General features: G+C 36.9%; 1 protein-coding gene across 5 annotated transcripts in view; it reads left to right on the plus strand.

Annotated features, from left to right (window-relative positions):
• Nucleotides 1-26,962, plus strand: part of ICA1 (islet cell autoantigen 1) — a 78,463-nt gene that overhangs the window by 17,432 nt on the left and 34,069 nt on the right. For all 5 annotated transcript variants that reach the window (XM_087774186.1, XM_087774202.1, XM_087774211.1 and 2 more), the window contains exons 2-6: nt 970-1,007; nt 3,598-3,769; nt 5,756-5,828; nt 7,614-7,737; nt 9,996-10,194. In XM_087774186.1, coding sequence (XP_087630312.1) covers nt 991-1,007; nt 3,598-3,769; nt 5,756-5,828; nt 7,614-7,737; nt 9,996-10,194 — 585 coding nt within the window. In that variant the 5' untranslated portion in view covers nt 970-990. The remainder of the gene's footprint in view (nt 1-969; nt 1,008-3,597; nt 3,770-5,755; nt 5,829-7,613; nt 7,738-9,995; nt 10,195-26,962) is intronic.

The following is a 26,962-nucleotide window of genomic DNA, read 5'->3' on the forward strand; positions in this document are numbered from 1 at the left end:
ATTAGTGCCAAAGTTCAGTTTCAGCACCATTACCTTCCTAACAGCTTTTTTCATTACTGTTTTCTCAGTCAATCAGCTTCATATCTTAGTGCAGCCTGTTGGCGTGTTCCTTCTGTGCCTGGTCTTAACAAAGGCTGTTTCCCAGCAGCACCATCTGACCAGCTTCTTTTTGGTCTCATCTGTGATCATGCTGCAGTGCCTCCATTCACATGCTGGCTGTATGCTGGAGAAGAGTCCTGTCTGAGAGCAGCAAAGAAGCCAGGTGCTCATTGTTTATAAGGAGTGTCTGGCTTCGCTTGTAAATTTGGCCTGGAGGGAGTGTGCTCAGTTACTGGTGGGAAGTGATGTGCATGCCATCTGGTCAGCTCAAAGTATGGTGGGACACTTGAGTATCCAAGCTGGAGATATTAACTTACAAAATCTAAAGTCCAAATGCATACAAATCATATTCTGTCCTCAGGAACTGTGGTGTCCCTCATAGAAAAACAACCTGGTGGTTAAATTTAGCATCCGTGGCTCAAGACATGATGTAGCTAGTGGTTTTAAAAAATACATCAGTGGGACATGGGCGAAAAAAGTAGCTGAATTGTGTTGCGGCTAAAACTTTGAGGAAAAAAGCTTGACGGAGGAAGATGCCTAGCATGGACAATTTTGGCTTGCCTCATCAAAAGTCACTGAATTTATGCCAGGTAAATTTGCTTTTGCCTGGAAAATTTGCTAACATATAATAATTGGCAACATCAGCAACACCACTTAAATGTGTTTGTCATGGATTTAAGTGAGAATTGTGTGTTACATGAGGAAAACATTTGGTCCACAGATTAAAAAGTTTTCTGTCCTAACATGGTAAACAAGGTGCTACAACATAGTAATTTTCTATGTGAAAAGGTAGAGGTTTTCCAGTGTTTAACTTGAAAATTATGTTTTAAAGATGTTTGTATTAACTGATAATTTCTTATTTTATTTAAGTGTCTGAAGAGAACAAGAAACATGGAAGGTCATAAGTAGTAAGTACCTTGATCATTTTTACTTACTCTAAAGAGCTAATGGTGCTTGGCATGTTGATTTGTCACTGCCTGAGTCTATCATACATTATGTTCTGGCATCTAGTATTTATATGAAGTCACTGGTACACATTCTGTTTAAAAAGAATAAAAATAAAAAATGAAAAACTGCCAAAGAATGCAAAAACAAGTGAATTGACTAGATAGAAAAATAGCATGTTACCAATTTCCTGCTTAATGGAAAGAAGTGTATGAACTGTTGTATTTCAAGAGGTTTATCCGTGGTCGTCAACTTCAGAATAAAGTACATCCTTCTTTTAGTTATATTTTCTGATTGTTTAACAAAACCTAAATATGTCCATGATTGCTTGACATAAAATCCATTTTAAAAGGTATTGACAAGTGTCTACCAGTAAAAATTGTCCACCAAATAGTTCAGTAATGTGATTATAAATCTTTCAATGTCTTAAGCATAAACAGGAGCCAGTAAATTCTCCAAATGAAATTAGAAGCTGAATTTGTCTGTAGTGGTAAAAGATTATATTCCTCTTATTCCTTCAATTGGTTTATCCGTCTCTAATTCAGGAATCTGTATTAATCCCAAAATGGGGTTTTTTTGTGACCTCATATTAATAACTCATTTTTATTCCTTGCACCATGCCACCCAAGTTTCTAGTGACCTCAAGTGAGGTAGATATCAAGGCTGGTTGACATCAGATGAATTACGGTGTTTTCTTCACTTGACCACTGAACTGAGATATCAGTTATTTACACAGCTGTAGCAGAAGTTAAAGCACACAACTAGCCAGACAGCTAGGGTCTTTAAACTGCCTTGTGAGCAGTTTGATTTTTTTAATTATTATTTTTAAAGTAATACTATTTTTATTAAACTCTCATATTCTGTTTTCTCATAATGCAGGGAGATCTTCTCATTATTTGTTAGAGGTTGTAGATGTTGTATTTTAAAGGTGCAGCATACATCAGGTCAATATAGGCTTCACCTAACTCGATAGGCTGCCTGTTGTCAGAGTGGGTAATGGTTGGTTTGTGCAGAATTCCCCATGAAGTGTGGTAGGTTTTGCATCTGTTGTTTATTTTGTGCTGTAGCACCAAAAAGGCCTTTATTTTAATTTTAATGAAATTCATAAATTAAATTCTTGGAACTAGTATTTGGATAAAATTAAATGGGTAAATATCTTTGCTTTTAAAGTTTGGGGAAGAAGCCAAGAAGTGCTGTGTATAAGTGCATTTTGAACTTTGTCCTTGCTCACTTCCAGTTTAATTTCTTACCCTCTCTTTGGTGATTAAGGCACCGTGTCCTAACTCACTGATTAAAAATAACAAAAGCAAGTAACAAATCCCTGTGAAACAAACTTCCTTTTCAGGTTAAATTGTGTCACTAGTAACTATGTAGGGCAGGTGTGCCACCCTTTTGGGGAACACGTGTACCAATGGCTTGTCGTTTCAGAACGGCCATAGTATTTCACAGCAAGCACATACATGTATATGTGTCTATATATATCTCTCTATCTTGCTGTGTGTCTCAATACGTGACTTGATGTGTATGTTGGGTCTGAAGACCTCTTGGGGTAGCATCCCTGAGTTGTCTGTGTTGTGAACACAGCTAGTGGGCAGTATCTCAGTAATGAACTACAGTTTGTCGCTACACAGGTGGAGGGTATCTTTTTTTTCAAAATAAACTCAACCTCTTTAATTTTCCTAGAGTATTTAATATAGCAAGTTTTAGCAACCACGTACTTCTAAAGATTTGCAAAATTACTGCAGCTTTTTATATATGCATATAGGGGGAAAGGCATGTACTTCTGCAGAAACTAATAATGGAATAACGCTTCCTGAAAGAGATCAAGATTTCATTGTAAGGCTGTATTTTCTTGGTATGGTTTAAATATTGTGGAATATGGAGTTTGTCTTTAGATTGTACTTTTTATTAGGTCTGCTACACGGATGCAGAATCATATGTCAGTAGAAAATAATCCTTGAAAAAAAGATTACCTGTTCCGCACCCACAGTTGTCATGTAGTGGTTGCATAAAGAAAGGCGTGAGCTGTGTATCTTTCATATAGCATGCTCAAAAGAGATGAGTGTTCTTCTAATTCTTTATTTTTCAGTTGTAAAAAAGGGAGGGCAAGAAATAGTCTAATTCCATTCATAAAATGAACTTTGTGAAATCCTGGCACTGCTGAAATTGCATGAAAATTGCTGCCTGCTTAAGCAACTGTGCTGGTTCACTTGAAACTCTCCTATTAGTTATATAAAAATAAAAAGTTAATTCTGTGGGCTGTAAATCATTCCATAATGCATTGGGAAGAATTCTTTGCAGCTGATTATTTGGCAGTACTATGTGCTAAAGACATTCAAATTGAAAGCAGTGTATTATTTTCCAAAGTAGGATGGGAAATACAGTACTAATTTAATTGCTTTGTTATTAATGCATAATGAGGAAATGCACGTAGAATATACGTGTCTGCATGCAAATGCAATATTCTTGATGGAAATACATTAGTCTAGCATGTTAGACTTATTTTTTAAGCATCCTATTGAAGTTTTGTAATTTTGTTTCTTAATATTCTAGCAATTATCCAAGGGAATTTTATGACCAATATGCTCAAAGCCAAGAAAAATCTGTGGTCAATAAAATGCAACAGAAATACTGGAAAACGAAACAAACCCTTATAAAAGTTACAGGAAAAAAGGAAGATGAACATGTTGTGGCTTCAGATGCAGATCTGGATGCAAAACTAGAGGTTTGTAATGTTTGCATAATGTGTATTCTCTCGTTTTCAATTTTTAAAATGTTTTCATTTCCATCAAGCCTCTAATACATGTACACATAGTATATAATAATGTATATACATTTTTATCATTATTTTCTTGTAATATCTTTTCCAATTTTTGACAAAAGTACCTATGTAAATGTGGGGAATATAGCAGCAGTTTGTAACACAAGAACCCATGTCCCTCACACTTTATTTGGAACCTAACATCTCTTGTATTTTTGTTCAGGTTTTGGGGGCAGGTTTTTTCTTTTTTGTTGGCAGAGGGAGCAGGAGATCATCCCTTGTGCTTGTATTAGTCATTCTTATCCTTTGCTTCTATCAGTTTAAGATTTTTTAAAAAATATTATTCTATAGTATATACAAATGACATTCTTTATACAGTTATAAAATACCACATATACCAGAAAAACGTGCAATATACCAAGAAGGAGCAAGATGCATAGTACACTCTGCTCTCTGGAGCTTTTGTGCAGGTAAGTGGGTTTTGACATGACCAAAGAAGCTTCTGAAAGTCTGTAAAGTGTAATGAAGAGAAGGAATCCTGCTGTGTGGCAAATACAGTCCTACTGTCAGTATCCTCAACTCCACTGGAAAAAAAAATATTAAGGTTCTACAAATTGAAGAGCTTGAACATCTTTGACACAAAACAAAAGATAGAGAATGGACTTCTGAAGTGTAATAATCAAGTTAGTGTCCAGCTAAGTTTTATCGGTATTGTTTTGTTACATAGGGTAAAGGTTTTGCCTTACTGGTTTTCTTGCAGTTTCTTCGAAAATTGTTGACTTAGGATTCTCAGTTTATTTGCGTTTTAGCTGAAATACAAGAGACTGTTTCACAACAAACAAATCTTCGTAGTTCTAGCTATAATAGTGATAACTTAAAATGTGATGATTCTAACTATGGGGTCTTCATGATGGGTTATAAATCAAGACTATCGATGTAAAACAAGCGCTGGAAGGATGGAACAATATTTTATAAATATATGCCTGCGTTCCTACCGTTCTTACTGTGTTGCAGATCCATCAGGAAGGATGCTTTGTTATCTCAGGTGGGACTGGAAATAGGGAAACTTGTGTTTACCAGATAAAAGACTATAAGCATGTTTTCACATGGACAACTTCTCAACTGCAAGTCACACTCTCAGTTTAAAAGGCAAGACCCATGTAAATGTACAGCAAGTCAAGCAGATGCAAAGGAAGAGAGTTACTATGCCAACAGTCCATTTTACTTATATTTATGTAATGCTTGATACAATGGAGCTTAGGTTGAAGTTACAGGTTGGAGGTTTTAGATGGACAGATAGAAAGAGTAGTAATTTTTCTGTTTCCTAGAAACAATCTCCAAACTTAGTCAAGACTGACTTTTTTTTTCCTCTACTTCCTTTGGAAACTGCTGCTTATAAATTTGGTTAGAAAACTGGAGCTACAGCAGTAAAAAGTTCAGTTTAAATCAATAGCTTTCTGTGTTGGCACACCAATGCAAGTTTGTTCCAGTAGACTTTGCAGTATTAAAAATTCTGCATGCATATTGCCACACGTGATACACATGATAGACATTTTGATAACTTTTTGCTCTACTGTGAGGTTTTTAGAAACAAAGATTTGTATATCTTCATGTGTATCCAAAGATATCAATAAAAAAAAAAAACCAACATGAGTAGTTTTGTTAACTATCAGCTGTTTAGAATAGATCTGTTTCCAAAATTATTTTTGTTTTTATTTTCCTTTTGTAAGTTATGATTAGTCTGTCCGTAGTTTCAGTGGACAACTTAATTGAAAGAAAAGCACAATTGATAAGGAAAAATTATTTCCAGCTGGAAAGATTACTCATTGTTCAAAAAGAAAATACTGATCTCTAATGATTTCTACAAAAAAATCAAGTTCTTGTGTTTTAATCATCAGTGCTTCTTGCATACACTTACAATTTTTTTTGTGTATTTTGTTTCAATATCAGCTGTTCCATTCTATTCAGAGAACGTGTATGGAGTTGCTGAAAGCAATTGAACTGTATCAAAAAAGGATCTGTTGTAAGTATGATCAAATACAGTAGTTAAAATGATAAGGAGGTCTGCATTATGGAATCATCAAACAACTGAAAAAGTAAAAATGAAAATGGGGAGCTACTAGTTTCATCCTATTGAAAAATAAAGATAACGTTCCTTGCAGACAACTGAAGGCAGACTTGCTTATTTGCTTGAAGATCTCCTAGTTCTTAAGTTTTATATTTGATACTATGTAGTGATAGGTAGCAATAATTATGGGAGAAAGCTTGCTTTTAAGGTTTTTTTTCCATTACTTGCTTGGCTTGTTTAAATTCAGAAGTGTCTTGTCATAGAAATCCTAGCTGTGTTCTCAACTGTTTTAATTTTTTTTTTTTAATCAGGATTAACTATGAAGAATATTGGGCTTATTACTAGTTTTATAATTAAGTAATCCATGCTATTACGATTAATTTGATAATGCTGACTTGGCTGTAACAGGTGTACAGTAATTAGTGGCAGTCATTAGTGAGAGACAGGGACCTCATTTGGGAAGTTTGAAACAGCAGGTTGTATTAAATGACCTCTAAAGGTTCTCTGCAATCAATATTGTTTGATTCTCTGCTGCTGTGATTTCTGGCCTGGAAAAGAGAATCCAGCTTTGGAGACATCTTTCAATTTACTTTCTTTTGTTGAACGCTATCCATATTTTCTCCAGTCTTTCCTTTTTCTTTTGCCTGTCCAAAGAGAGTCAGAGATAATGTTTCAGGATCTGGAGGTAAAATTAGAATACAGAATAGTAGTGTATTGAGTTCAAGAAGTGTTCCACAGTAGGAGGTGAAAGCTCTGATGCAAAGATGTGCATGCAGCACATTCTACCAGAGTATGCTATGGGTCTGCATTGGATTTGACTGTCAACATTTGGAAAAATGACAAGAGGACTTCAAGAGATCTTCTTTCATTATATTAGGTCATTCTCACTATTGATAGTGGGAAGAAATTGGTACTATAGGAGACAGACGTTTTGGAAGACTAATAGATGAGTCCATAATGAAATGTTTTTGTAAGGATGTGAGATCATGAAGACTATATGGTCCCAGTTTGGAAGTAGTCAACAAGTTAGTGTAAAAACACTTTTATTTTTCTTCATCTACTTATTAAAAAACAATCAGTTAATTTGAAATAGAAATATTTCAGATATTTGAAATATAAATTTTAGAAGTGTTTGAATTGTGTAGAATGTTAAAGTTGTAAAATAATCCTGCAAGGTAATTTGAAAATAAATTTTCTTTAAAATGAAGTACTAGATTTTTCATATGAAAAATTCATTTCTGTAGTCAAGCATTAAAAATGGAGAGCAAGAGAAAACCAAGTGAACAAGCTTTGGGTGGTATAACTCAGAATTGACTTCACTGAAAATATGCTACCAAAGATTAGCTGAGGCAGTCCAGGTGGTAAAAAAGGATTAAAAAAAAAAAACAAAACCAAAACCCAAACAAACCGAAAAACCCAAGACTAAAAGATACTATAATCAAGATTGGGCCCTTTGTGTAATCTAAACAACCTAATTCTTCTGTTCAAGAAAGAAATAACATGTTTCTCCTGTTGTCTTTTGGCACTGATGGAATTTTGTGATTCTTGTTAAGTATATCAACAAATGTCTCGAGTTAATCAGATCTTCTGTTTAGTCAATGCAGGAATTCCATGAAATTATTTATTTTTTCTGTGCTGCTTGGATTTAGAGTGACTTAACCTACTTGATGTTAGGCCAGTTTTAAAGCTGTTAGGAACCTATTGAATAACGTGTTTGACCACTCATTTATTTTTTGTTAGTTCTGTCTCAGGAAGAAAATGAATTGGGGAAATTTCTTCGATCACAGGGTTCTCAGGATAAAACGAGAGCAGGAAAAATGATGCAAGCCACAGGAAAGGCCCTCTGCTTTTCTTCTCAGCAAAGGTATATGTGTCAGAATTACTGTCTGATTTACAAAGTACGTGGGATAATGCTAGTTGATTCACCATTGGTATAATTCATTTTGCCACTTGAAATGTGTGAGGAACCAAATAATAGGAAAGTTATTATTGACCAAACCTGCTGTAGTATTGGCAGTATTACTGGCTTGCTTTATGTAGCTTTGCCTGATCCTGTTTTTTGTCTTATGGACCTGCTATGTCTGTGTATATCCAGATCCCCCATCTGCACCTATTCAGCTCAGTAGTTCTAAAGCTGTACAGGTGCATGGCCTCTCTAGCAGTGGGGTTGTAAAGGAGCTGATATCAGGTCCTTCTCCTGCTTGGTGGCACTTCTTACCCTGCAGAGAAATGCTACAGCAGGCTCGTTGTGGAGGTGTCTGGGTCGTGGGAGGACGGGGAAATGGGTAAGGGAATGCCTTTTTCTGGGCCATGGCATCTCATACCTCAAGTAGGTGGAGGAGAAAGGAGGAGTCTGAATGCCATTTTCTGCTTTAACCGTACACCATGAAGTCCCCCAGGAGAAGATCTCAGATCCCTACTGAGCTCATGTAGGTTGAGTAGGACCAAATCAGTAAAAGGCAAGGAATTCAGAGGGACACACATACACACAAACACGTGCTGTTACCCAGAGCCCTTGATGTCTTTCACTGACCCTATGTTTGCTCAAAGAGTTTAAAAATAACAGTACCTGATAGCATTATGAGTATTAGGATGCTTTTTTTTTAACAGTATTGGAACTATGAAAGTTTGAATTTCACCATCATTTGCAAGGGAAAATTCTATTCCATGGTATTTTACAGGATTTTTTGGGGCTCTTAACTATTGTGGTACTTTCCAGCTTTGGCTTAACAGTGCAGCTGTTTGGCTCAAAATAAAACATTGCATACAGAGCACTGAGAATTTTATATGTTTATCTTGGGCTAGAGTTTGGTCATTAGCACATCCAGTAACAGCCATGAGTGGGATCTTTAAACCACATGTAAGGCACCTTTGAGCAAAAGCCCTGATGACTTGTTTCTTTATAAAGCTTAACTGTTTATAGAAATCCCAGTGTATGACATGTCTACATAAACTGAATTTTCCTTTGAATGACTGGGTGAGTATTTGTAAAATGAGAAAAAAAAAAAAAAAAAAAAAGCCACACTAAGAAGTTCACATTTTATTATATCTCTTACTCAATGCATTTTTACAGCATCTTTTTAAATAAACTCACATAAAAACAAAACCAGTTGCTTGTCTGTCTTCTCTTGAGACAGCCTCAAGCTCATGTTGAAGTTAGGACTGCTCTTATTTATGTTGCATACCAATAGCTAGCTCAGTAGCTGGAGATCAAGAAGACACAATTTGCTGGTTACTGGAGCTGAAATTAGAAATTCTCTTATGCCTACAAGTTGCTAAGTAGCACATTAAACTAACTCTACACTGGTGTGGAACTGATTGAACCCATTCCAGTGAGGTGGCTGCTAGCAACCAAGAGGAAAGGAGAAGCAGCAGGAGGAAGCAAAGCAAAAGTTGGAGTAATCCTGTCTAGTTCTGAGATCCCATTAGGAGCTGAAGTGATGGCATAGGGAAGACAACAGTGTCCCCTACTGCCTTTCCAAAGTGTAGTTCCTGGAAGAAACATTAAAGAAAATGCCTAAATCCTTCCAAAAGATAAATGTCCTTCAAAGGAATTGTTCAGATTCCTTAAAAAAAAAAAAAAAGAGAAGGAAAAAAAATCAGATAATTATCTACTTGACAGATGACTTCTTTATTTACATGTACATTTGAAGATTAAAAGGCTAATGGAAGTGCTTTTTCTGAGGCTTAACATGACAATCCTGATACATCTGTGGTATGTATCCAGTAATAAATTACCTCAGGTACATTTTTAGAGTTGTTAAATACAACTTGCGAAGAGGAATGTTAATAGCATACATACAAGCAGCTTGGCTAACTACAATACATATACGTATTAGAAAAGGTTCCTTTTCCTCTCACACGTGTAAGTGAAAGGTCACTGCTTGTATAGGAAGGTTGCAAACACAATATTCATGCAAAATTACCCCGTTCGTGTGGACCCCCAACCAAGCTGTAGCACCATCTGAACATAGACTAGCACTTAAGTGAACTATTTTGGCTGTGTATGTTTTTTTGATTGCTTGTAAAGTGTCAGAAGCTCTATTAATCTGTTTGCCTTTGTGGAACAACTTCTCTAACATGTTTCTCTCCTTCCTGTCTTTCCTTCATGCCTTCCCCCAGATTAGCACTGCGTACTCCTTTGAGTAGATTATATCAAGAAGTGGAGACTTTCAGATACAGAGCCATCTCAGATACATGGCTGACAGTAAACCGAATGGAACAGTATCGGACTGAGTACAGAGGAGCTCTACTTTGGATGAAAGATGTGTCTCAGGAGCTGGATCCAGATCTTTATAAGCAGATGGAAAAGTTCAGGAAGGTATGAAGTTTCCTGTAGTTTCCTAGAAGGGGATGGCTGATGAATGACAGTGAAGCATGGGTTTGGTTCTTCTGAGGAAGACGTAATTCAGCAGCACTAAGGATGGCATTTATTGTAACTAATCTTTTCCATGTGACTGACCTCCAGTTAATCTGATACAGAATACAGTATCCTTCACAGACTGGGCTGTAAGGAAAGATATGGTAGTTAAGAAACAGCATTTTTCAGTAGTCTATTCAACTTCAGCCCAAATCTTTATAATTTAAATAATATATATTTTTAAAGAAGGTTATCTAATTTTAAATACTTCACTGTGATGCCTGAATGAGTAATCGAAGAAGATATGTCTGCTGTCAGCCGGGCAAGGGAAAACTGGTTTTTGCAACTAAAAAGTACAGAAGAACAGAAATGCTGTAGTATCTGCTGCTAAATTTTTGGGTGCAGTTAAAGACCAACATTTTCAAAATTGGCTATTGCTGGATTTTGAGAAGGAGCTGCAAATTTGGAATTTGTTTTTAAGTTCCTCGTGCAGTTCAGCATGACTTGGGCAACCGCTAAACACTAAAGCTGCTAAGAATGCACTCTCTGTAAATTGTCTTCATCCAGTGTCACTCAAGTTTGCTATACTCCTTCCATCCCAAAGGGCTTCCAAAAGTTGCAAGTCCTAGGTGATAGTCTGCAGATTTGCTACCAGGTGCAAGTATAGAATTTATTTGGACTGATCCTATTTCAGTTGGTTCAGGAATGCTCATGAGAACTTCACATTTGCTAGTGAGGCTCTAGAGACGATTTTGTTAAAAGACTATAATGTTCACAATTTGCTGTTTGTAAATCTTGACTATTAGGGGGAGTTAGGATCCTAGGTATAACGTAATGGCTTGTGCTTTGACTAAAGGCAGTAAAAAAATTTACAGAAATTGTGTGATAATTGAAAGCAGAGGCCTAATAACAGAAATTGTATTAAAGTGTACGTGCATATATACATGTGCATGTGGCTTAGAGACAGATAATGTACAAAAGAGAATCCCTGTTCATCAGTGGCTTGAGCAGTCTGTGACTGAAAGTGTTTGGAGATGAAAGATACTTAATTCGGGACATTAAAAGCTTGAATAAACCATCCTAATGGGAAAGGACTGGCATGCATCTAGGCTATGCCGTTTTTTGTAAAGTGAAGTGGTGACAATAGCAATTAAGGAAGGGGTGGAACAAATGAAAGCCCAGCTAGTCATCTAATCTTTATTTAATGCTTCAGTACAGGATATTCCTGTAAGTCTTGTGGCACCAGACATGTATTTTATTATGCCTTGTGGGAAATGTTTATAATGGCAAGTTCTTGCAGGTAAAATAATTGGTATGGTCTTGGGCTCAGCCAGTTGCTTATATATAATGTTTGATTTATTAGAAAAACACTTAAAAATGGAATGTTAGAATGAATAAAGCAGCACTGGTAATGGTCATACAAAATTGATTTGTAGGTTTCTTGCAAAACAAATACTATGGAAGATATAAATTACATAAATGGCAAAGTAATTAAAATAACGTATGCTTTGTATGGTGAGCTGCTGCAGTTAAAAAGTTAGATGTGAAATTTCAGCCATCTTGGGTTGCTGTGCTTCAAGGTCAGCAAAAATAAGATTTTTTTTTTTTATTTTTTTTTTAAAGCTCTCACAAAACTTAGTAGTAAAAATGTGGAAATACTAAGTATTTTGAAACATTTCTAGGTCTGAAATGAGTTATATTCTGACATAAAGAAATAATGAATGTAGATTCTAAAATTCTGTAGCGTTACCTCAAAAAGTTCAAGAAAAAAACTTGAAGAAGGTCTTTTGAACCTTTCTTTCTTTCCTTCAACTAGCTGTCAGCTGAAAACCTTTCAGATCACATTGTAATGCAGAGAACAAAAAGGTCTATATTTTGTAGCCGACAAAGTAAAGAAATGCCCTTGGTATCCACTTTCCTACGTATCCCATCTGTGCAACAGGCATATCAAACAAGTCTTTGAAGATTTTAACACTTGCAGAAAGTAAACTTTTTCTTTTTTCATTTGGAAAAAAACCAAACCAACGTTACAAAAATAAAATCCTCAAGCATAACGTACCTAGATAGCTGTTGCTGAACAAGACACAACAGTTTGTTTTTAGTGCTTTACAAATGTAGTTGGCAAACAAAACTAATGGTGGATACTGTAGTCCTAAATAATTAAAGTAGAGGAGTTACTTTTATTGTCTTTTTGTTCTATTCTTGCTTGCAGATCTTAATTGTGCCATAGTGTGGCAGTGTAATGCTGGGTTTTTAGAGCTTATTTTGGATCTGTAACAACAATTTAAGAAGTCATGCTAGTTTTGTGTTGAGAAAGATATCATAATTACTGATGTAAGGTTTTTGGTTCTAAAATATACCATCACCGGAGAGAAGTGTTTGATCTGGAGCTGCATATCTAGTGATACACCAGCAAGTAGTTAATGAAGCTGATCCTGTCAGAGCACTTGAAAGAAAGTTTTCTTCAGACTTCTAATTGTAAAAATCCTAAGTATTACTTTAGTAAACATTTTTTTTATTTCAAGTAAACAGTGCTGGTTTAGCGATCTTTAATGCACCTAGTGCATCAGCATTATTTATATCCCTTGGTTATAGGACTGTTTTTCAAGTATGTAGCCTTTCATAATGTAATCCTAAATGTAGCATTCTGTATACAGATATGGTACTTGGTTTTGGAGATCAAAGCTAAATCAGTCCAGATGGGGTTTTCGTACCTTCCCTCAGAATAGCTCAGGCTAAAGGATCAATAGTTGAGTCAGTTAAATCTGAGTTAAAACATTGGCATTTTTGTAGCTCTCTTTCAAAACAATGAGGTACTTAAAAGAATTTTCTAGTGCTGTTCTCAAGGCATCAGTCTAAATATGCGAGACCCAGCAATACTACCGCTTTGAAAGTGTCCCAGAACACTGCAGAACAGCCTTTTTACATTGTTGTTTGAAGATATCCATGTGATTGTAGCTCCTTGAGTCAAACCAAAGAAACAGGCGAAGTATTTACTTTTGCCTGCAGAGTTCTATAAATGCTATGTACCTTTATTCTTTTCTTTTTCTGTCAACAGTTTTTATGGACACTCCAGTGCTGTTCTAGATATAGAGGTCTTCCATCCCAAGTTCAGAGTTTGAAGTGTTACTTGAGAGAATCTAAACAGTGCCTTCACAATGCTGTGATATTTAAAAGAATTTGAATGTGTTAATACCCCTTTACCTAAGTCTCCACCACTGATCAGGTTTTTAAGGTTCTGAAATCCAGGCTGTTTTATCTGACGTGACTGTACACTATAGCATGAGCTCTGCTGTGGTGTTGTAAAAATATAGACCAAATCGCCCAAGTGCTGATAGTCCCCCAGTGTCCTTCCTCCAGCTCTGAAGAAGTTAAGCTTTTCCATGCATTTCCTGAGAAGGAACGTGCCAATGTGCAGAAGGAACATGCCAATGTGCAGAGTGATAGGCTATGCCACCAGGCAACAGTCTCCCATGTGCAGCCTACAGGAACACAGAAGAGGCTCTGCTGTTCAATTTTACTTAGCTAAGCTCTCTCAAATGCTTATAGAGTGCAATATAGACTTCTCATCAAACCTAGAGATTACAGTGCCACCCGTAACAAGTAAAAAGTGAGGGCTGAAAAAGTTGTCATGCTGACCTTTAGGCAAACTATAAGAAAAATTACATCTGTGACATGGCAGGATATATATCATGCTACATTGATAGAGCAAATTAATCCTTTCTATATTTTTTGCTTCCATCATTCTTCTACTCCTCTGCTTCTCCTTCATTCTGAGGCTTGAACCAAAGCTGGAGTAGCTTTGTAAATACCCACTGGCCATGCTGGGTTCCCTAAGACAAGCTGCACTGCAGCGGTGTACTGAGAACTTGGGTACCTGGAAGGTTGAGCTCTGTTTCTCGCTGTTGTTTAGTCCTCTCTGCCTTGCCAAAGCTGCTTTCCTGGGAGCTCTGCTTCTGCATGAACCAAACGAAGCCCAGATGGGAGAAAGAATAGGTTGGAGCTGTGTAATGGGCTGGTAGCAGCAGAGCTTTGTAAATGCTATGAGATTCATCTGCTTGGAATACAGTGCAAGCCCTTTGTCTATCTCTGTGGTACTTGGATGTTACAGCAATACATATCTGAGTTTGTAAAACAGTATGTATTAGATGGGGTACTGTCTGGAAAAAGAGTTGGGTTTTGATCAATATATTTGCATGAGATCTATGGGGGGAACAAGTAGCATGGTTTGTGCTGGGCCTCCTTGTTCTGGAAGATTAGAAAGGCCCTACACCACAGTGCAGAGCCCTGAACTACTTCAGTGGTGTTAAAGAAGTGGAATAGATCCTACCACAGATGAGAATTGTCAGAGTATTCCCCAGAAGATCCTAAACAATTACAGGACCTTGAATGCCTAGCTGTTACTTTGCATGCAACTGTTGAGAGACTTGCAAGCTTGCAGCTGAGTTGTTTTGGGCACAGTGTATCTTCAGTTCTTCCTAGTTGTAGCACTCTATATACTTGAAAAAATTAATGCCTTTAAATGGCATTTTAAAGATAAATCTGGCAAGAGAAGAGGAAAGGCACTGAGAAAAAGGAAAGTTCAACAAGAAGATATAATGATATAACAATAGCTTGAACTGTTGTTTTTATAAATATACTAATGTAGGGAGTGGCAAGTTCTCTGTTAAATGGCTTTTAAGAAATAAAAGTTAAAGCTTGTGTGGACAGCTAGGGAATAATGAAGATCTAAATAAATCCATTGATTAAAAGGTCAGAAGGGAAACACTGAAGTGTATGTATTCATTGTAAAGATCTCACCAAGTATGGATAAGATACATCTGCCACAGCCTTACAGGTAAGGCTCGGGACCTACATCTCTGTTCCCCTGCTGTCCCCTTGCCTACTAGCACTGCCTGGTATGAGTGCATTTTGGCTTGTGTGATGATGAAGGGACTGTACCATGTTACAGCATCATCTGCTACTCATCTATCCATTAAAACCAGCTGCAAACAGCCCTGCAAACCTGGAGGTACTGTGGAAATATGCTGGAGGATTTTTTTTTTTAATTCTCTGTTACATTTGAAAACTCTTGGAGAGCTGAGAAAATGAAAAAAGCCTAGGGAAAGAGAAAAAACAAATATGATGCTGATCTTTGAAATAAGAACAGACTTGGCAGTTGCCATCCTTGTAAACTTAATTTCAGTTCCTGGTAAAAAAGTGAAAAGGAAATCTATAGGCATTCAGAGGCTAACAAACTGAAGAGTAAGTAAACAACACAGGTTTATACATAACATTACAGATTTTTTTTTTGTTATTTTGCATTTTTAATCAAATTATTAAATTAGTAGGAAAAAATGGTGAATCTGGATTGTTGCAGTTCCTTATGAGTGATTACTGGAAAAAAGAATTTAACTGTGCTAGAAAAATAAGAGCTCTCAGGAGCTGAGAGTTGAGAATATTGGCTGAGGGACACTAAACAAAGTTTCAGAGGATCATAGAATATAAAGATGGAAAATACCTTAAAGATCAACTAAACTCTCTTCCTGCCAGGGTAAAATTGTGCATTTATAATATATTTTCCAAGTGTTTTTCTACATATAATAAATATAATTCATTTGAGGGTGACACTCTTAGAAGATTTGTGGATATTGGTGATGTTCTAGTTCAATTTTTAAAAAGTCAACCGAAAGAAAATGTGCTAATGATAATTACATCTGCAGACGATATTGAGCTGGAAAGTCTTTTGGTTCTCCAAGCAGCAAAGTATAGCAGCATCTCGAAGAAAAATGTCTTTGGCCGTTGCAGTCGCAATGGTGTAATCAATAGACTTTCAGCTGCCATAGTTACAAATAGCAGTGTAAGTGATTGATGTTTAGAGCCAGCTATGGTAATCACGGTTTACCAACTTTGGTTTTTGAAAATTAAAAAAAAAAAAGGAAAAAGAAAAGTTGTAGACAGCAGTTGTCTCTGTTTTTAGGTGATACTTCCACATTAATTTCCAAGGTTAACTTCATCTGGAAAACTTAAAGCACATTTGCTTTTAGGTGACAGAAATGTAGGCCTTTGCATGTGAGAGAGCCAATGATGATTGTTGTGCTCTGGAGATGTCGGAAAGATCTGAGTAGCTTTACTAGACCACACATTAGAGGTGAGATGTGTGGCACTATAATGTGAAAAATAATGCTGGCTTTCATAATACCTCTTAGGAATGTGAGACGGTAGAATCAATCACTTTGATAGTCCATCTTTATCACTCTTGATTCAAAATTTTCCTTAAAAAAAAAAAAAAAAAAGCCCCCCCCCAACTGTTTGCTGATTTGGATTGCTGCTGCTTATTAGATGAATAGGTGAGATTCCAGGACATCCAATAATACTCGCTGCAAGATAGCTGTGTACTCTAAAATTAGTAAGACGGTGTCACACTGCACTCTGAGATCCACATCTTAGTGTAGCAGTGTGATGGCAGAGATAAAGAGATAACAGCATGCTCTTACAATATGATGATAAGCAACACCTACACATATCACTTCTTGTGACATGCCTGTGCCACCAAGAGTATGTTTGGTTTCATTCTGGTAGGGAACAGCAGTAAGAACATGATTTTTTAAGTGTTTTTTTAATATGAAAGCATATGGTGTTGGAAATGTTATATTTAATGATTTACCTGGAAATTATGGTAGTGAAAAACAAAACACACAAAAAAGTGCTCTTTATACAAAATTGTAGGTTTTGCTTTGTCATTATTGTCTCTCCTTGTAAAAGCAGATGGAGTTTTAGTGCTGAGTATGTTTTCTCTGCAGTTTCTGCTGTAATGTTTTTTCCAGGTTCTCCAATGTCAAATTCAGTAACGTGAAGTGGAGAAACCAAAACATTCCAAGATACTTTACATACAAAATGCTCGAGCATTTTAAGGCAGTTGTGAAAGATGCACCTTTTTTGAAAACGTGACCGTAAACAGAAATGTTCTTCACAGTGCAAGCATTTTATAGTCTTATAACTTTAAATTACCATTTCAAGTGCCATTTGTAAGAATCAGGGTAGACAATAAGATAAAATTAATGAACCTGTGAAGCCATTTCATGTATATTAAATATCACTGATGATTGTTACTGGGTTAAAAGCAAAGTAACAATCTGTGATGGAGATGCCCTTTTAAAAGCATAATAAGAGTATGCCACTTAAAAATAGAAACAGGCTTCTTGGAACAGATTACATCATCTTAAGAGGTATTGCTTGTAGAATATAGTTGCTCCCAGAGATTGATGCTTGCCCTTGAGAAGCAGTTCATCATCTGTTCAGTTATTTTTAAGAAAGAAGAGTCTGAGGTGAGACTCAGCAAATGGCTGTAGAATAGAATAAAATTAAGTGCTGGACTACAGATACAATATATATTTTTTAACAACCTTGTTTCATGTAACCTAGCTGAAATCAAAAAAGATCAACTTAGTTTAATTGTTGTGCAGTTGCAGACTTCTATTTATTTCAAGAAAAGGCAGGCAGACACATCCTAAAAATTTCTGTTCACATAATTAGTAGGACTTGTAATGTTTCAACAGAGGAGAACAAATATATAAAAAATAATGAGTGATTTAAATCAGTAGTAATGTTATGTCCAACTTTAATGTAATAATTGTTATTAGCCCCAATATTAAAAAGGCACTCTCAAATATGATGTGACAAAAATTGAACTCAAATAATTTTTCTTATGTCTAATAATTATAGAAATGTGTAAGCATTAAACATAATATTGAAATTTAAAAAAAAAAAAAAGGAGCAACTGAACACTGTTTTCACTTAATTATTTTGCTGTGTTTTGGTCTTAAAATCACAAAGAAAAGATGATTACCTAGACAATTTCTGTTACTCTCATGAAGACTCTTACCCAGCAGACTGGTCTGTGTGGGCAAAGCCCCTAACCTATGTGGATCATTACGTGAATTCAGAACCTAAATGAAGTGTAAAAATGTAAACAGAATAGGTTGTGAAAAGAGAAATGAGATTTGGAAAATCCCCTCAGCCTTAATAATCTGAAAAGGCTAGGAGGATCACTAAAGAAATATTTTTTAAAAATAAATGAAATACAGATGTGACCGAACTGAGAGAATTCTGCAGGAGAGAAGAATAAACAGGAAGGGGAATACAGCTGTTGGGGAAAACATTGTTTACACAAGAGAACCAAGTTTTTCTATGGTCGCCACTGCCCGGGAATTCTTCTTATACTTTCCTAAAATGCCTGGGCACATACATAATGTAGTCCATCTGCTTTTACTTCATAAGGCCTTTGCTGTTCAGTTATGTGCTACATAGGCTCTGAATGATTACAAAGATGCTATGTTTGATTTTTCTCCTTCACGTAATGAAACCAAATTGAAGATAGGATTAAAAAAACCCAAACTATAAAAGGTACTGTTCTAACCAGAAAAATGGCTAATATGCCAATTTATCTCTGTTTTAGGGACATTCTACCTGAAACCTGCTTAGATTTCAAATGTTGTTTCTTCTGTGATAGCACAATGTGAAGTCTGAAGAGCACTACAGAAAGATTTGGTTTTGGTTTTTGGGTTTTTTTTATAAGTTTTTATGAGTTTGTATCTGGACAAAATATAATTAAATTGATTTGAGGGAAATAAGGAATGCTTATTGATGTATTAAATGCGAGCCAGGAAATTTATTAATCATCGCGTATTTATTTTTCTATTTAACAGCATTTTCAGTTCAGGTAATATCACATAACTTAGTTCTGTTTATCACTGGCAAACTGGAGCAATAACAACGCATAGGATTATGTACAACAGACATCGTATTACAAATGAATCATGCTTATTAGTGGGTGCCATTTCATATTCTGTGCTGAACGAGGTTAAATAGAAACGAAAACCCAAAAACTCAACTATAGGACTTCTGCATTAGCACTGTAGGCAGAACGGCTTTGTGCTCAGGACAGTGAGAGCATCTGGGGACTAAATATTAAAGGCAACTTGGTCATCATGGTGATCTTGTTCAGGTATCTTTCTTGGAGTGTCACATCCAGCTAGGATTTGCAGCTTATGTGTCAATGGCATTCCCTGGCACTTCATCTGTCCGCCCATCCCACCACCCCTTGCAATGGCCAAGGCGCTCTTGTAGGCCAGCTTACTGGTTTATGGTGCTTTCAATGGGGAAAACGTTACTGCACCTGAATTTGAGCTTTTCATATCCCTTTGCCTAATTCCAGCTTATTCACTCCTCCCATCTGCCTACTCAGAAGGGACACAGAGTCAAGTAACAATCTTGCTCAGGCCCTGAAGAATTTAATTTGGATGAAAGAAATGAAAAATATAAATGACGTTTTCTAACTATGAGGACATTCCACGTAAAGGACTCAAGACAACCTCCAAAATATCTTCAGTAAATGAGATAAACTGAACTGTGTAATTACTAGATGAATAAAATCATGGACATAGCATAAAACTAATCTCTCTACTATATTACAATTTTCTTTACATCATCCCTCTGGTCTTTCAGTGTTCAAAGGTAGTAATTACCTGTCTTTGTTTCCTGCAGGGGCTAACTGTCTAATTCTTCTCCACTTGCCAGTATCCCTTCCTGCACCATGTGTGCCAACCATCCTTTGCTCTCAGGTTGTCTAATATGATGAACACAATTGAGTTATGATAAACTCAGAGCAATTCTCAGCACTTTTAACTCTAACTCAGGTTACTTTTGATTTAGAGCTGAACATGATCTTTCAAACCTGAAAGCTTCTGTCTTTGCTTTTGCCATTTATTTTGGTCAGCCTGCTTCTTGCTACAAATCTTTGCAACCATTTTTGGCAACTTGTAGCCTTTCATCGTATTAACAAAATGTGACTCTCTGTTTTCAGACAAGTTATTTGCATCTGTGAAAGGAACTGTTGGATTTTATCAACTTCCTCGTAGTCATTTGAGGAGAGGAGACATTCTAAGTTATCAGGACCAAACTGTTCCCTAAAGAGGATATATGTTCATGCACAAAAATGTGCACCCGTTTGCAGTTTAGCGTAGTATATGTCCAAGCACGCTGTTGTGGTAATTACTCACAACTGCAGACTGACAGATGAGAGCTCACTATTAGAACTGCATTTGGGGCTCGTAATGTAAAAGTTAATCCCAAAACTCTGAAGTAATGCTACTTAGATGAATGTTGCCCTGGTTGCAATTTGAGTCTCCTGGTCACAAGAATAGAAAAATAATTGGTAATTATTTTCTTTGTATGTCCTTGCTTCAAGATCTGTATTAGGGTCAACATGGTTTTTTTCCTTTCAGCCTAGTACAGCAGACATCCTGGGTTTGACTAATACTGAAACTTGTTACCAGAAGAAAGTTGAGGTGTTATCTAGGCTTCTTAAAGCAGAAAAAAAAGCAGACCTTCTAGCAAGGCTAGAAACTATATATTTATTGCCTTCCCTTCATTTAAATTGTCATTTCATGTTTGTTCCCTTTTTAAAATAAATTGCATATTGATCCAAGCTGTAAAAATGAATAAAATTACTGTGAGAAACCTTTCCATCTTAATCGCTTGAGGAGCATGTTATGTTCTATGCTGGCTGATAATGAGAGAGTAGCCAAAAGGTGTAAGCTCTGAGGGGTAGAGCTGCCCTCATACACAGTTTATTCCGGTAAAGACCCAATGTGGATGAGTTAGGAGGAGAGGCTGCATGTGCCTAGCTCTCAGCTGTCACATATGTGACTGTGTGACAACTCCCTCCTTTGATACAGTTTGAAGTTAAACAGATTAACCGTAAGTAGTTTGTCTTTCTGCTGGAGAAAAATAGAGGACAAGCCTCATGCAGCCGGCAGCGGTGTCAGCTGGGATGTAGCTGCTGACTGCAGCCGTCTGCTTCCCCCCGTACCCTCCTTTGGAGCAAGAGACACAGCTTTTTGGGTCTAAGCTGCTGAGGTTGGGCCCTCCCCTGCATATAGTGTGGACGCGTTCATTTGGAGCTGATTTCTTTCTGCACAGACAGGAGATAGGGAGGTTGGTAGGTAACATGTAAGGAGCATGAGGCTATGTATTTGAAGAGCGGGGGAAGAAGATTTTTGGAAAGGAAAAGCCAGGAGTACACATAGGCCTTTTTCTGGGGGAAGGTGTATGGCTATGCAGAGATGGTGCTTTTTCTGAAAGGTGATGCCTAAATGGAGCTTAACTGGTGCAGAACTCTGTGTAAACACACTGCATTTTGAGAAGAGCATCTATCAGTTTAGCTTAAAAATGTATTTTCCCCAGCTTAAATTTCAGTAAACAACTCTTAATTTGAAATAATTCTTGTGTAAACATGCTTAGCATCTGTTTAATTCAAAATCATTTTTAAAACAGTTTAGTTAAGCTGCAGAAAACTAACATACCTTCTCCATTTCTAGGGCTGGGGGCTCGGAGGCTCTTGAATCTTTTAAGATGGGGCAACTCAGTAACATTTTTTTGCTTTCCCTGATTTTTATGTTGTGCTGTGATCTTAATTTCAGTAATGACTTTGAGTGTAGTTCTGAAAAATTGAAGACTGTTGATGCTTTCAGCTTCTTAAATTTAACAAACTTTCCTTCATTTTACAGTAAATAGTGGTTGGAGTTATGAAAGTGATCCACATCTTATATTTGAGAGTTGGTTGCATCCTGTATTTGACAGAAATTTTTTTAAAAGCTGACATATTGTATTTTCTGTGTATGTTCCAGTTTATGTTTTGTTGCAATGAACTCATCACTGCTAGAGCAATTGGATGTGTATTCTGGAACTGCACTGTGCTGCTCTGTGAAAGCTGTTGTGAGGCTTAAAGCTAAAAATTTTGTTGTCTGGTTTTTGGCTGGATGAACTTGCTAGATTGTGCTGAGAAATGTAACTTTGATCAGGGCTGTGTCCAGCTGCTGGGTAAATGGAAAGGATTCTGCAGAGGCTGTGCTCTAACCAAATGACGTGTTGTGTCTGCCTGCACTGGGCCATGCTAGAGGGGCAGAAATCAGGAAGGAGGAGGGAAACATCTTAATTCCTGGTAATTCCTTAGAAAAAAACTTCAGAGGTTTTTTGTTGCTGTTGGGCTGTACCTTTCAACCTGTTTGTTTGTTTTTTTTTTTTCCTGTGAAAGGACTAAATTATTTTTTAATAATGGAGGAGGAAGTGTATTCCTATTGCTGCAGGGCAGCTGTTCAAAAAGTTGTTATTTAGCACAGAAAGCAGTATTACTTGCCACAGATAGTTTTCGTGTGTCAGAGAAATTTGATTTGGATGTAACAAAACTTTGCTCCTGCAAAGACTCGTTTGGATCCAGGTCTTTGCACTACTATAGTATTGATCGTTGGGAGGAAAAGATGTCACATTCAAGTCAAAAAAGTTAAACAGGCAAGGAAAAAAACACATTCTGTTGAGACATCTTCAATTAGAACACCTTGTTGATTGAATAGCAGGAAGACTTTTGGCATATGAATTTAGAGTATCTTTAATTGATGGGCCTGTTCTGATTAAATATCTAACCCATTAGTAGGGCGGCTCCAACAATATTTGTTTTTAGCAAAGTACCTTCTTAAAAATAAAAAAGAGGGAAAAAAAATTAGCTATATGTACTTTTTCCCAGAGGATTCATGTAGACAATAACAGTGTTCAGTGCACCACTCCCCTCTTAAATATCATGAGTAAAAGTTTCTCTCAGTAGACAACCTTCTAGGACTTGAACGAGGAGAGAGGAGTGTTGCCTGCATACTTGGGCAACGGGTGCTGGAACATAAGCTAGGTCTCTCCAGGTAGATCCTGTAGGTTTTGGCAATCCATTTCCAAAATTCAAACCCCAGGTCTTAATATATATGTAGACTTCTGTACAAGGGGGTACAAAATTTTATGAAAGTACAGTACTGAGATCTGAGCTTCTCTCTGCACTGCAGTTATAATTGTAGAAATGTTGGAACATCTCAAAATTGCCCCCACCCCTTCTCCACATGAATCTGTGTGAATGCAAAGCTTACATACTGTCATATAGTTAGAACATGTGAAGCATTTGTACGTGCTTTCTGTTATTTAGACATGTTTGGGCATAGGCAGTGCTGGAATACACCCTGGCAATTGAAACTGAGCACTCTTACAGTTGTAAAATTATATAACTCAACGTGCTTTTGAATTTTAATAACGGAAAACCTGCTGTTACACAGGTGTTAAAGAGATTACTACCTTGTTGGAAAAGCTCATTTGAAATATCTGTGCTGCCTTAGACCACAGAACAGAGAGTTCTGGCACCATGAGAAGGCACTGAGCCAGTCTGAATCCAGCATAGCAAACTCACAAACCCATCTTGACCTGCAAACATGCCTCAGGGGGTTACCTTATTCTTAAGGATGGACATGTTAGTTCAAACAAAAATCCACTGTCCATCATCTGCCTTCATTGGTGACCAATGCTAGCAACGCGGGAGTTGCATAGAGCAAATACACAGTGGCATTTTCTTGTAGTACTGTGGCCAGTGGAGGCATCGTAAGACATAGCGTTTTGGGTTTTTTCTATAAAATTGTCCAGTTGCCTTTTGAACCAACGTAAATTCTGGCCACCACAACAGATCGCTGTGATCGGAGAGCTGCCCTACTGACACAGATGTTGTGTAAAGATCCACTGTCCTTGTGCTGAGTTCAAATGGCTCATTTGGTACAATGCCCTCTGGTTCCTGTGTTGGCTCAAGTCTGGTCTTCTACAACTTTTGTATGTGTGGTATGATGGACTTCCATCATACTCCTTACTCATCTCTTTTTTCCGGGATGGAAAATCCTAATCTATCATTTTTTTACAGAAACCGATTTACATCTTTGATCAGACATTTTGTTCTCGCTTGCTTTTTTTTCCCCCGTTGCTAAGCCTGAACTGATCTGCTCTTGCAGATCCAACTTGGCTTTGGCTGGAAAAAAAATATAGAGTGAAAAAAAAATCTTCATGTCACTGTGTAATATTTATGGAATCACATGCATAATGTGCGAGGAGGTTCTCATTTTTCCCCATCCCTAAAGAGACACAAGAGAATTGGAAAAGGTACATTATAAAGCAGCAGGATAAACACAGGGCTGGGAAGGAAGTGAGGCAGTAGAAAAAAAGAAAGAGAGAAAGGAGTAAGATAAATGTGTATGTGTTTCCATAAAAGAGAGAGGGAAAGCTACTTGGTAGGATTCAATTTCTGTGATAGCCATCATTGAAAATATCAGAAGATGGTACAACCAACCTTTGTTTTTTGGAGGGGAAAAAAAGGAAGAATATTCAAGCCAGCCATAACCTTATATCCTCACAGGGGTCAGAGAATTGCTCACATCTGCTGACTGTCAGTGGTTATGAAATAAGCAGTTTTGACCATGGCTTACTCATTACTGCCAGGCTGGAGTTACGTGGTGTGTGAGCCAACAGGCTCAAGGCAGTAAAATTTTTACAGGCTGAGTACTGAAAAACTTATGAGGCAAATGTGGCATAAATGTGACACAAAGAGCAAATTTCATATTCTACTGAATAAAATCCACAAAGAAGTCATGGTGCGTGTCCACGACCTGGCTGTTTGGTAAATATGATATTTGTATGTCTACTGGGAATTAAAAATAGCAGTAGTTAATTCAGTGTACCTAACAACATCTTTTCTTACCTTATATTTTTATATTGCTGTTAAAGAAAAAAAAATGCAGCAATGCTCATTAAGCACTTTGCTCTTTAACGTGACATTCTCCTTGACCCAGGACCATAGACATGGTTTTCAAACCAGAAAGAAAAAGTTACGCATCTGACCCAAAGTACTGAGAGGATAAGGACAGGGCTAGAAATGAGGACAAAGTTGCATAGGCAGGAGAAAAGAAAAGCATGAGGCTCTATGGTCAAAGAAGAGAACAGAGAATGGAAGTACTAGTTTGTCTGGGATATATTTGTATCCGAAGCACAAGGGCACGTCTCCAGTGACTGGAGATACAAACACGACAGCGTATGTTTGGAGTTCTAGATTAAGGAGCTCTTTTGTATATTTAATCACAATTTCATCGCTTTTGTATATTTAATTCTTTTCTCCTCCCAGGCAGCAAATTGCTAATTGCAGCTCTGCAACTACATTTGCAAGGTTTCTGCAACAGTTTTTGTGAAGATCTTCTGTAAAGATGTAGCTTAGCTGTCAGGCAGTGGCAGGAGTCTCTCGATACAGTTTGACTGAGCACAGATTGCAGTCCACATCTCTGACTTGAAAAACTGGAGAGTATCAAAAAGTGTAAGATGTAACTTGAGGACTAAGGGAAATTACTTAAGACGAGGTGTTTCTAAGTCAATCTGTCTCATTTAACAAAGAGAAGATGAAGAGCTGGCTTGACTGTGGTATGTAAGTTGCTGAGGCTCCTTAATCTACTTATCAGGGGTTTATCAAGAATCATGGCTTTGGAAGCTTGTGCTTCAAATGGTAAATAAGGCACGTATTTAAATACTTATAATTACTATTGCAATAAAGAATTTTTTTTTTTCCCTGGACGTCACTTAAGTTAGGATTTATCAAACCTAACTTCAGACATCTGCTACGTATATGTCTGCACTTAAACTAATCAACAAGATCTCCCTTTATAGTCCAGTGGAGAGAAACGGGCTCTTTTAGGGTAACATGAACCAAACTCTAGTCTCAATTGTTTGCGTTGGCCAGATCTCCACCCACTAAAACAGATCACGGGATAACAATGTAGATGTCAACATCTGAGCTAGGCACACCTAGCGTGTCTTTCTGGAAGACATGCCTTAGGGTAAGTGCAGGAGTAATATTTTGTGATATTAATCTACTGATTTATTCTGGCCTTAAACTCTCTAGCCAAATACATGGCAACTGTCTAGGAATGCTTTTCTAGAAAACCTGCAGAGCTTCCCAAAGCTGGATCAGGTATGAATGACCAAGGGGATGGGAATCCTGCTGTGCACAGGGACAAATTCTGGCAAAAACTGAGCCAAAATAGTGACTACAATTTTGAAGATTACTATGGGAGTTATAATGGCTCTTCTCAAAGAACTGCTGAAATGGGCCGTATCCTGTTAGGATGTGTTGAAAATCACAGAATCAGAGAAAATATGGAATCCTTTTTGGTGCTTCCTGAGTTTAAAACTTTGTTACCCACAGATACCTGAATGCGTCTAATACAGTGTTTTTAACGTACTGAAAAAAGTAAATTAAATATATTTTTTTATATTTAAAATATTTTTTATTTAAAATAGTTTTATTTAAAATAGTATAAAAATTGTGGTATTTTAAAAAAGTAGTAGTTCAACTAAAACTAATGACATCTGATGTGTTTTTAAAACTGTGAAAACTTAATCCAACACAAATATACTAAGCTTTCCCTATTACATGATTATGTTGTTTTCTAGGTGGATAAGGTTTTGAAAGTTGTAATTGCTAATAGATTTAAAGTACAGAACATTATCATCCAACCTTAAAAGATTTTCAGGTTGTTCTGTTCCATTCTAGGAGATGGTACTGCAATGATAAATATATATATGAATGTATGTATAGTTTAGGGCCTAAGTAATGCAACTTTGCAAAGTTCCTTCAATATAGCTTCTTAAAAAGCTCCTGGTTTTTTTCTTTTCAAATTATAATTTATTCAGTGCCTCAGGGCAGCAGAGCATGTTAGAGGCAGAAGTAAGAGCTATCAGCGTATGATCACTTTCCTGATGAAAAAATAATTAACCCCCAGTTGTTCCATAGGATAATACAGCATCAGAGGCACAGATGGGAGTAGAACACAAAAACTGTTCTTTTATTTCT

The sequence above is a fragment of the Nipponia nippon genome, unplaced genomic scaffold (assembly GCF_047370975.1).
Source record: "Nipponia nippon isolate SJK-2023a ecotype South Korea unplaced genomic scaffold, ASM4737097v1 scaffold_1, whole genome shotgun sequence".
In the NCBI taxonomy this organism is placed as follows: domain Eukaryota; kingdom Metazoa; phylum Chordata; class Aves; order Pelecaniformes; family Threskiornithidae; genus Nipponia; species Nipponia nippon.